At 41.9% G+C, this 12,504-nt stretch overlaps 1 protein-coding gene across 2 annotated transcripts in view; it reads left to right on the top strand.

The window, feature by feature from the left end:
- The window catches only part of dnah5 (dynein, axonemal, heavy chain 5), a 156,480-nt gene that overhangs the window by 124,227 nt on the left and 19,749 nt on the right, over positions 1-12,504 (top strand). For both annotated transcript variants that reach the window (XM_034202726.1, XM_034202727.1), the window contains 6 exons: positions 489-610; positions 5,896-6,045; positions 6,762-7,007; positions 7,429-7,648; positions 11,116-11,321; positions 11,983-12,186. In XM_034202726.1, coding sequence (XP_034058617.1) covers positions 489-610; positions 5,896-6,045; positions 6,762-7,007; positions 7,429-7,648; positions 11,116-11,321; positions 11,983-12,186 — 1,148 coding nt within the window. The remainder of the gene's footprint in view (positions 1-488; positions 611-5,895; positions 6,046-6,761; positions 7,008-7,428; positions 7,649-11,115; positions 11,322-11,982; positions 12,187-12,504) is intronic.

Raw genomic sequence — 12,504 nt, 5'->3', positions numbered from 1 at the left:
AGACAAAAATTGCTACCTATTTCCTGTTTCTTAATTTTCTTTTTTCATTATTTGCTAAGCAGAGATTTTTTTTAAAGCTCATCTCAAGGTAAACATACATTTAATACTGCATTGGTAATGTAGCAGTTCCGTGTATAATACATATGAAATGCTTCTCAACACAAGAATAAAACAGTCTGCTGCATGCATGCAGCTTCACCATCTGTCAGCTCCGACCTGCAGTACATTCAATCAGTATGACTTTTGTCTATATTTTTTAAGCTTATGTTTTCACGTTTCTTATATTGGAAGCATTCCTTATTTTGTATTTTTGCATTTGAATATATTCTTGTTATCTTTCGTTGTGTGTGTGTGTGTGTGTGTGTGTGTGTGTGTGTGTGTGTGTGTGTGTGTGTGTGTGTGTGTGTGTGTGTGTGTGTGTGTGTGTGTGTGTGTGTGTGTGTGTGTGTGTGTGTGTGTGTGTGCGTGTGTGTGTGTGTGTCACGCAGGAGGTGCATCTCTCGACCTAAAGGCCTGCCCTCAGAAACCAGCCAAATGGATCCTTGATATGACCTGGCTCAACCTTGTAGAGCTCAGCAAACTGTGGCAGTTCTCTGATATACTGGATCAGGTACAACACAAACATGCACATCTTGATGAATTAAGGTGTGCCCTCAGAGCTGAAATGTTCTCATATGTTTCACACACACACACACACACACACACACACACACACACACATCCAACCCAATCAACTGTCACTCACACACAAATACACACACCCTTATGGGTGCGTGACAGCCTGGTGGCTCCCAGAGGTAAAAGCTCACTGCTCTGTGAAATGAGCTTAGTTTAGAGAAACTTCCACTCAATTACTTTCGCTGAGCATATGCACACACACACACACACATTACACACAAATGTATGTGTGCATACATGTAAACTTGTATTCTTCCCTTGCAGAAATACACAGGTGTTTTTTATGTGGATAATGATCAAGGTGAAGTGGATTAACAGTTCTCTGTTTAATGAAAACAGTGTTCCCAGAGGAAGAAGGCCAAGATAGGATGGCAGTTCAACCAGAATATAGTCTAATCCATCTGAGCCCCCTGTGGGACACTGTCTTCACACTGCTAACAAACTCGACTACAGTAATGATGCAGGGCCACCTTATTTCACACATCAAACACACAAACATCATATTTAAGCAACCCGTTTTGCCTTTTGCATTAAAATCCTTAGACTGGTTTAGAAATGTGTGTGAATGTGTAATACAATCTACTATCAAGAACTGTTGATTTGCTCTTCAGAAAAGTGCTGTGCCTCTTAAATAAAGTGGAGCTCCTCACTGGCTAATAGACAAAGACAAGTACCTCTCAATTGTCAATGTGTTCCACTTAATGAATCTGGTGGATACTTCTCTTTCCTGAATAGGTACTCATTAGCAAAGACGATATACATTCTAAAATGACCCACTGAACACTTTAATGTCTTTATAATTTAACTTCAAGCTTTAAGTGGAGCAGGTATAATTTCCTCTAGAAATAGGATGGCTATGTACATTTACCTAAGAAACTGACCGCTTTCTGTTGTACCCTGATTTAACAAAAAAACATGTAATTAGGAAACCCTATAATATTTGATATAGATCTAGGACACAGCTATATTTCAATTTGAGAAACTGGATTTCTTGTGATTGTTATATTCATTTACTGGGTCTCTAACAAGTTTATTTATATAGCACATTTCAACACGAGGCAATTCAAAGTGCTTTACAGAAATGAAAGACATTAAGTGTGCATCTAGACCGGGTGACGAAAATACCTATTGACGCAGCAACCCCTGTAAGTTATATTCTTGTTTAATTAGACTTCTCTGTTTCATTTATTCTACTCTGTATAATTGTTCTGTAGTTATTGTAGCTAAAACGGCGCTTTTGAGAGATTTTAAATCTCAGATCTGCTCAAGGGAACCTGTTACACAGGTCGCAGTGGGCACTCAAGCCTGCATTACAATATAGGCAGGGCCACTCTGCTGTCGCCCATCAGCTGTGAGAACTCAGCAAACAGGCGTCCATTTTAGGTAGCTCTTTCCTGGAGCGTCAGCTTCAGCGTCAGACAGCCGAAGACTGACAAAGACATTGGAGTCCTGCGGGAGTAAGACTGACAAAGACATTGGAGTCCTGCGGGAGTCACGAGGGAGGCAAATCCTACACTGATTGAGCTAATTACCGCTGGTGTCCTATTTTCTTTTCTTTAGTTTTCTAAGCCCTCATGCTATAATCATGTGTATTTTCTCCATTCCTGTTCATGTGTCTTCTCGCAATTATCACTGGCCCCGTGTATCTCCTAATCGCTATAACCGGCCTGCTCTCGTCTATCCCACATGCTTCACTGAGATCCAACATCTAGTTTCAGGCGGCCTGTGGAACTGCCAGTCAGCTGTTCCTAAGGCTGACTTCATCTCTGGCTACGCTTCCCTGCAGTCTCTGGATTTCCTTGCTCTCACTGAGACCTGGATTACTCCATTCAACACATCCACCCCAGCAGCTCTCTCCACAGCATATTCCTTCTCCCATACACCCAGACCCACTGGCAGAGGAGGTGGCACTGGTCTCCTGCTCTCTCCCAAATGGAGCTTTTCCCTCTTCAAGCTACCTAACTTCACTCCTTCCACCTTTGAATTCCATGCCGTCACAGTAACCCATCCTATACAATTAACCATTGTTGTTCTCTACCGTCCACCAGGCGCCTTGGGGGACTTCTTGGAGGAATTAGATCATCTCCTCTCACACAATCCCTGAAACTGGTCCTCCCCGCTGTACTTCTTGGAGACTTCAACCTCCAGACAGGGAAGATAGACGAACTAACATCTCTGTTAACCGCCTTTGCTTTCTCACTGTCTCCTTCCCCACCAACTCATAAAGCTGGCAATGTCCTTGATCTCATATTCTCAAGGAACTGCGCTACTTCTAACCTCTCTGTAAACCCGCTCCACACATCCGATCACTTCTTCATTTCATTCTCTCTACCCCTTTCCAAACATAACAAACTAATCTCTTCTCATCCTGCACCTGTCCGCCGTAACCTTCGTTCCCTCTCCCCCTCTACCTTTGCCTCATCGGTGCTCTCAGCCCTCCCTTCCTCTGACTCGTTCCAACTGCTGCCTCCAAACTCTGCTGCAGAAACTCTCCTCTCTACTCTCTCATCCTCTCTGGACTCTCTCTGTCCTCTCACATCTCGGCAGGCTCGTCAGTCCCCTCCTGCTCCCTGGCTAAATGATGCACTGCGTGCTAATAGAACCGTCCTTAGGGCAGCAGAGTGGAAACGGTGGAAATCCAAACACCGTGACGACCTCCTAACCTATCAGGCTCTCCTCTCCTCTTTCTCTGCTTCGATCTCTCAGGCAAAAAGCACTTTCTTTCAAGATAAGATCCAATCTTCCTATTCCAATCCCAAAAAACTATTTTCCATCTTCTCCACCCTCTTGGACCCTCCCAAAGCCCCTCCCCCCTCCTCACTTCTGTCAAGCGACTTTGTTATCCACTTTGAAAAAAAGGTTGATGATATTCGCTCTTCTTTTTCTGACTCACCTTTACTCACCGCTGGGTCACCAGACCCTCCTTCCAGCAACACACTAACCTCATTTTCCCCTCTCTCTCCAAGTGAGGTTCTTACCCTCATTACCTCTGCCCGCCCTACCACCTGTCCTCTGGACCGTATCCCTTCAAACCTCCTTCAGACTATCGCTCCTGATATTCTACCGTTTCTCACCCATTTCATCAACACTTCTCTAACTTCTGGTCACTTTCCAAACAGTCTCAAGGAGGCAAGAGTAAACCCTCTCCTAAAGAAACCCACTCTCAACCCGTCTGATGTTATAAACTATAGGCCTGTCTCTCTACTCCCGTTCCTGTCTAAAACACTTGAACGCACTGTCTTTAAACAACTATCCTGTTATCTCCATCAGAACAACCTTCTGGATCCGCACCAGTCTGGTTTCAAGGCAGGTCACTCCACAGAAACTGCTCTCATTGCTGTCACTGAGGAACTGCACACTGCCAAAGCAGCATCCCTCTCCTCTGTCATCATCCTGTTGGACCTGTCTGCTGCATTCGACACGGTGAACCATCAGATCCTCCTTCACACTCTCCAAAAACTTGGAGTTTCAGGCTCTGCACTTTCCCTCCTCACCTCATACCTAAAAGACCGTACCTACAGGGTAACTTGGAGAGGGTCTGAGTCCGACCCTTGTCAATTAACTACAGGGGTCCCTCAGGGCTCTGTTCTTGGTCCCCTCCTCTTCTCCCTGTACACAAACTCGCTCGGATCAGTCATTAGCCCGCATGGTTTTTCATACCACTGCTACGCTGAAGACACCCAATTAATTCTGTCCTTTCCCCGCTCAGAGACCCAGGTTGTCGCACGCATCTCTGCTTGTCTAGCTGACATCTCTCAGTGGATGTCTGCTCATCACCTCAAGCTCAACCTTGACAAGACTGAGCTGCTTTTCCTTCCGGGAAAAGATTGTCCCACTCTTGACCTGACTATCAACATCGGCAACTCTGTTGTTTCCCCGACTCAGACTGCAAGGAATCTGGGTGTGACCCTAGATAACAACCTGTCCTTCACTGCAAACATCGCTGCTACAACCCGTTGCTGCAGATACACGCTTTACAACATCAGGAAGATACGTCCCCAGCTGACACAGAAAGCGACGCAGGTTCTGGTCCAGGCTCTCGTCATCTCACGCCTAGACTACTGCAACTCCCTCCTGGCTGGTCTACCTGCATGTGCCATCCGACCTCTGCAGCTCACCCAGAATGCAGCGGCTCTTTTGGTCTTCAACCTTCCTACATTTTCCCACACCACTCCGCTCCTCCGCTCCCTTCACTGGCTTCCGGTAACTGCTAGAATCCACTTCAAGACACTGGTACTTGCTTACCATGTTGCGAATGGATCTGGCCCTTCGTACATCCAGGGCATGGTTAAACCGTACACCCCAGCGCGTGCACTACGCTCTGCATCAGCCAAACGACTCGCTGCACCCTCGCTGCGAGGGGGACCCAAGTTCCCATCAGCAAAAACACGTGGGTTTGCTATCCTGGCTCCAAAATGGTGGAATGAGCTCCCCATCATCAGGACAGCAGAAAGCTTACACACCTTCCGGCGCAGACTGAACACTCATCTCTTTCGACTCCACCTCAAGCGATAGAATTATTAACAAAGCACTTATATACTAATAAAGGACTGGCTTACCTAAAGCCAGTTGAGTAGCACTTGAAATGTTTGGCTCTATGAAACCTGATGTACTTATATGATTCTGTTTTCTTCAAGGTTGTGTCTTCCTGGTCGAATGTACTTATTGTAAGTCGCTTTGGATAAAAGCGTCAGCTAAATGCAATGTAATGTAATGTAATAGCATTAAGAAATATTATAAAATGATATCTAAAAACACTCATTTAAAAGCAATGATATAAAATGACATTTAAAAACACTAATTTAAAAGCAAAGATACATGAATAGAAGTTACAGTTTCCTTTGTTTTCCTTTCTGTCAACGTTTTCGAGAAGAGTAAAGAGACAAAGAAAGTAGCAAAAATGCCTTGCAGTTATAGAAAGGTGCAGTAAGACGTATGTTAATCCATTAACTTTGTCCTGAAGTAAACTAGACCAATATGTGAATACATTTAAATATTCAGCAGAAATTAAGATTGCTTTGATCTGTGTTTTTTCTTTCTTTTTCTAGTGATTGATTTCATTATGGTGCTGTTTTGGCAATCAATCCTTGTCGTAATGTGTTTTCCTTCAACATGTATTGATGTTGTGTTTTGCATCTTCTCCTGTTCAGAGTTGATGTAATAGGAAGCAATTTTTTCTGTGTCCCTATTTCAGAGCTTTTTACACATTTCTTTCAGATAAGTCGTAATGAGAAACAGTGGAAGTCATGGTTTGATAAGGAGGCCCCAGAGGAGGAAGTGTTTCCAAACTCTTATGACCAGGCTCTGGACTGTTTCAGACGCCTGCTTCTCATACGCTGCTGGTGTCCCGACAGGACCATCGCACAGGTAAAAGGAGACATGTCTGTCTGTGTGGTTGCTGTGCCCAAAATAAAAGCGTCTGTCGCTTGAAACCAATTTCCACACAATCAGCTTCATCTCACTTTATGTGTTTCCCCTTTCGTGCAGCTGGTGTTCAAATTAAATTGCAAACAGTGCCTACAGTTGCATGATAATGGATTTGCAACATTTTAAGGAAGTCATACTGTAATTTAATTAGCCTAAAGCAGCATGTTGTTGATCAAAAGATGGGTTAAAGCTTAAAAGTGCTTGTTTACTTGTATAAATGAGACTGGGCTCAGTAAAAGTCTAAAAATCGCTTAAATTACTGTACAATAATATCTCCTTGGCAAAGTCTTTACTTGAAGGGACATTCATTTAGTAAAACAGATTTCTCTGTGGCTTACTTAGCCTCAATATGTGCAAGGGCTAATGGGTATTTACTTCTAACTGTTGGCTTGTGTATTAGTCCACTGCAGTTGAGCCTGGAGAGGATTTGTTTTGTTGCACTCATAGACAGTTCAGCACTTGTCCTTCTCTGACCTCCGGCAGCAGTATTAACTGAAAAGAGTAAGCCAGTAAAAAAGAACTCCTTTGAACTATTAATGCAGTTTCCAGACTTCTAGAAAGTAAATATATTCCAATATAAAGTTTTAACTTCCTACATTACAAGGCAGTAAACAAACACATCTACTTTGCCTCATTACTTTCCCTTACTTCTCTAGGCCCGTAAATACATAATGGTTGCAATGGGAGAGAAGTACACTGAAGGGGTGATTCTTGACTTGGAGAAGACGTGGGAGGAATCAGATCCGCGAACACCTCTCATCTGCTTCCTGTCAATGGGCTCAGATCCAACTGACACCATCATTGCGCTGGGGAAGAGGCTAAAGATTGAAACACGATATGTCTCCATGGGACAAGGACAAGAGGTCCACGCCCGCAAGCTTCTGCAGCAGACCATGGCTAATGTGAGTAAATGGTGTGGTCTTACTGCTTTATTTGTATCGTTCAGTGTTATAACAGAACAATAAGTGACAGTGAGGAAAAATGTCTCTGGAAAAATGTGTTTCCCATTACCCCGTAACCTTTCAGGGTTAGTTGCTCACAAATATATATTTTACACATATATAACTATTTTTCAAATCTTTACTACATTATCACTTTGCACCCTCCAGGCCCTTTGTTTGAGTAAAATTGCCACCTATTTCCTGTTTCTTAATTTTCCTTTTTTCATTATTTACTAAGCAGATATTTTTTTTAAGCTCATCTCAAGGTAAACATACATTTAATACTGCATTGGTATTGTAGCAGTTCAGTGAATCATAACTATGAAGTGCGTCATAGTTGCTTCTTGCAACCATTACCATCCTCTTGTTATTTGTCCATCAGGGTGGCTGGGCCTTACTGCAGAACTGCCACTTGGGTCTGGACTTCATGGATGAGCTGATGGACACAGTGACAGAGACAGACTTCGTCCATGACAGCTTCCGCCTTTGGATAACTACAGAGGTCCACAGACACTTCCCCATCACCCTCCTGCAGATGTCAATCAAGTTCACCAACGAACCACCACAGGGCCTCAAGGCGGGTCTGAAAAGAACCTATGGAGGTGGGGCCAATTTGGTTTACTTTAGTTCATTTTAATGGCGATTACAATAATTTCAAGGTCCCAAATTCTTGTGGAATTAAAGTAAATGTTCCACAGATTGATCGTTAGTTGATTTTTAGAAGAAGTAACAGAATAATAAGCATTCAAAATAGGATGTGTTATTATTATGAATGGGTAAATGATACCTTTACTCATTTTGGATTCACATGGACACCCACACACATTGACTTTAAGTAAGTCATATAATCAATAAATACAGAGATGTGTTTGTATCCTCACCTGCTGCTTAATTCAGTGTATTTTACACCCACGTACTTAAAGCCTGTAAGGTTTTTGAATTTGTAAATGCAGGGTTTGTGTTTTTAGTCAGGAAGAGAATATTCCTCTTCCTCTTCCTCTAAAGGTGCACACTGCGTGACTGGAATATATAATATATATTCTTTCGACTCCACTTCGAGCGATAGAACTATTAACAAAGCACTTATATACTAATAAAGGACTGGCTTATCTAAAGCCAGTTGAGTAGCACTTGAAATGTTTTAGCTCTATGAAACCTGATGTACTTATATGATTCTGTTTTCTTCAAGTTTGTATCTTGTTGGTCGAACGCACTTATTGTAAGTCGCTTTGGATAAAAGCGTCAGCTAAATGCAATGTAATGTAATGTAATATAAACCAGCTGTCTTTGGCTAGCTAATATCAGAAAGGGTGTTGTGAGTTTCCTTGGGAAAATTGTCTTCAGCTCTTTAAATCTAACTGCAATTGAAAATTGTATTTCTTTATCAGATTAGAAGAATATAAAATTGTTGATGGCATTACATAGAGAATATTACACTTAATATTTAGGGCATGCAGATTTTTACAATAAATCTTCAAAGCAGCTGTTTCCCATCTTTACATTTTACAATTACCAATTGAAATTAGACTGAACCTTCTGGATTTGAGGGATACAAAGCCTCACACATGGGATTGCTTATTAGTTGAATATGGCAGAGATCTTTTTCACCAAGTTGGAGAAGCAGTAGCCTATGTGGATTCAGAAGATAATGGAGCTGATATTTTTTTCCCCCGTTTTTTTAGATGGAGATTTGAATCATTTTCCCAAACTTCATTAGATCTCAGGAAATCCCTTTGAGACGGTGCTTGTCAATGATTTCCCAAAAGAGATTTGCTCATTTGCATTAAGCAAAGTTTACCAGTGTACTGTATGTATGTATACATTACTGCAGTGGTTCCCAAACTTTTTGTGCCCAAGGCACACCAAAGGACAAGTAAAAATCTCAAGGCACACCTATTGTACAAAATAGCCCTTATAACACGTGTTATCACTCATATCATGTAAAATATCTGTAAATGTACATAATTATTTACTAATGCCAAATAAAATGTGACAAAGACAACTATATTACTCGTGAAATATTTATTAACGAAATATTTCAGAAATTAATTTGAAACTTGATCAAATTAGGCTTCATCAAAGCAGCAACACACTCATTTAAACCAGACAGGTCACAACATTAAAAATGAGGCAAAGGAAACTCAGCAGAAATTCAGCACAGAGAACTGTCAATGCAAGGAAGCTGCATTGTCCATGGTCCTGAACTACAAATTATAAATGTAACATTTCAGCAATCAGCATTGAAACATGTGCTATTGTAAATTGTGACGGGGTTCATTTTGTCCATTCACAAACACTGGCCTAGTCGGTTGGGTTACGCTCCAAAAAACTTTATTCTTAACAGCAACAAAAAAATAACGAAACAGAACACCTTAAACAAACAAAATAAAAATCCAAAACAGGCCGTACATCACTCATTCAGAGTAAACATGTTCTGTTGTTGCCTTCTCTGCAACAAACTCCAAAACATGTCCCAGCTGTTGCCTTTACTGCAACATTCTTCTGAGTGATCCCTTCCAGGGCCAAACCCTGTCCCTTTTGAGCTCATAGCCCCTCCCACAGGCTTACCGTCAACAGGTGACAACAATTAAACTTCAAACCACATTTCAACATAAAAATCCAACCCAAACATAAAACAGGTTAACCACCTCTTAACATAATCATTTAACAAATTAACAAACACACAATAAATAATAAATTGCATGGTTCCTTTTTAGGAAGAGAGCAGGAAATGTTTGGTGTGTGTGTAGTGTGTGTGTGTGTGTGACTGTGTGTGTGTCGGCTGTCAGTGGCGGAGTCGGTCACTCATGTGATCCGCTCCATCACATAAATATTTTGCCGACTTACAAATTAGTGAGATACATGTGCCTGTCGGGGCGCGCAGAATTTGTTAATCCTTGGTGGCACTGAGGAGAGGGCCACTCGCAAGTCCTGCTCAACAGAGAGCCGTGACCTCCTGTTGTTCTTCATGTAAATCAGAGTAGAGAATGCCAACTCCAGAGATGGGGTCGTTACTAAAAAAATGTAATATATTACATATTACTTTTTTTTTTTAAAGTAATATATTACACTACTTCGTTACTATCTACATAAAGTAACTCGTTACTTTACTCGCCGAGCACGTACGAACTGCGCATGCGTGAGTGGCAATAACTTTACCAACAGGCGGCGGTAGTGTGTATTTGTCCTTCAAAACAGGCAACAATCGGAAGACAGAGAAGAAGAACAGACTACGTGATATAAACAAACAAATAGCGTGTGCGGTAGCTTCACCTTAGCATGTGTTCTTTGCAGGTGCTTGTTGAGGTTAGACGTGGTGTTTACAGCAGTGGATAACAGCTTCTGGCCTGGACACAGTTTGCACCTCCCCGTCACATTCCTGTCTATTCTTCGGACGAACTCAAAATAATGGGCATACCTCCACCCCCGAGAGTTATCGCTGACTCAGCCATGTTTATGCAGCACTGCACGTGGAGATGTGGACGCACAAGTCGCGCAGATTACGTAGATATAAACCTACAAAGTACTGATATAGTAAATTAAAAAATAATTATTTTTGTGTAGTTGTATATTGCAATAATAACGTATGGTTGTCACAAAATCCCACGGCACACCCGGACTTGCCTCACGGCACACCAGTGTGCCGCGGCACACCGTTTGGGAACCACTGCATTACTGAATGCAAATGTGTCATATCTGGAGTCGGGTGCCGACAGGATTCATATCCCTGTACGCAGCACTGCCCACCCAGTTAGGTTCCCAAGTGTGCACATAGTCTACTCAGCGGGCGGTAGCAACAAGAGTACAGAATAGTTCCAAGCTTTGAAGCTTCATTAATAATGTTGACATTCTCTCTCATGCATACACACACACAAGGAATGTGAGGAAAATATGTAATGACACTGTCTTTGAAGAGGAAGTTGGCAAACAATTTTCTGTAGCTGTAAGGCTTTGGATTGCAGATCCAAATGTAGCCTTCCAAAGCTGGTAGAGAACCACACTTTTCTGTAGCGTTCACTGACCTTTTAAATAGAGCTGCTCATGTATTCATTCATGTATCCCTCTCTAGGTATAAACCAGGATCTTCTGGATGTCAGTAACATGGGGCAGTGGAAGCCAATGCTGTATGGAGTGGCCTTTCTGCACAGCACGGTGCAGGAGAGGAGAAAGTACGGGCCTCTAGGATGGAATATCCCCTACGAGTTCAACCAGGCCGACTTCAACGCCACTGTTCAGTTTGTTCAGAACCATCTAGATGACATAGACATTAAAAAGGTATATTCGATGCAAACTACAATGTAGACCACTATATGAACAAAAACATAGTTAAGAGATGAAGGCAACATTAGGAATGGATAGAAACCGTTCTTTAGTGCAGAAGAGAATGGTTTAAAATGCTCTATGATAGCATCATAGTGTTGCGATGAGTGTGCAGCAGGTGGTGGTTGCAGTTGTTCTCTTACTCTCCCCTTTTCCATAACAATAACCTCTTATTGGGAAACCAACCAAAAATATTAAAGCTCTGCCACAAAAATGCACTAAAAATGTGTTGGGTATTTTTTTCAAATGCTGTAGTGTGCTATCAAATATTTCCAGAAGTCCTGTTACTTAATGACAGCTCCAACTTGGAACTTGGAACTGGCCCATGAACTAATATCATTTAGATCGGAAGCTCCTCAACCTGTCAATATACAAATATGGCTTCCGAGGATATTTCAAGCCTGAAGCAGAATCAATTCCCTATTGTCCAATTTCTACAGTGAAAGTTTCGCTTATCCTCATAGTTTCTGCCAAGCAAGAATGTCAAGACTTTTCTAAGGAGTTGATTCATTTTGGCATGTGAAATTAAAGAAAATTGTTTAATGACATTTATTGTAACCATTTCAAAAACTGTACTAGCCGTCCTCTTGTATTATAATTTATGTTATCTTCTCAGGGAGTGTCATGGACCACGGTGCGATACATGATTGGAGAGATTCAATACGGTGGCCGAGTGACTGACGACTATGACAAGCGGCTCCTCAACACCTTTGCCAAAGTGTGGTTCAGTGAGGAGATGTTCGGACCTGCCTTCAACTTTTACAAAGGCTACAGCATCCCAAAATGCTCCAATGTTGACCAGTATCTGACATACATTCAGGTGAGTTACACTCTAATGATTGAGTGCACACACCAGGCATTTGTAGAACTTGACATGTTGCTGAATATTCACTGTTATTCTCTGAAAAGTGACACTGGCTTGAAGATTACATGTATGTTTGCTAATTCAAACCCTACCTCCCTACATTTTTGTTCAAGCTCTGCACCTGTCATGTTTGCATTTGTTTCAGTTTTTTCTGTGTCGTCGTCAAGTGACATCACAAACAGTGAAAATATCCACATTAAGAGATATGAGGTTTCTGCAGGATGCCCACATTCGCAGTCTTGTCACATCCAGAGACGGAGTGCCATGTTTAAT

The sequence above is a fragment of the Gymnodraco acuticeps genome, unplaced genomic scaffold, assembly GCF_902827175.1.
Source record: "Gymnodraco acuticeps unplaced genomic scaffold, fGymAcu1.1, whole genome shotgun sequence".
NCBI classification, from domain to species: Eukaryota; Metazoa; Chordata; class Actinopteri; order Perciformes; family Bathydraconidae; genus Gymnodraco; species Gymnodraco acuticeps.
This window is presented reverse-complemented; position numbering and strand designations above follow the sequence as displayed.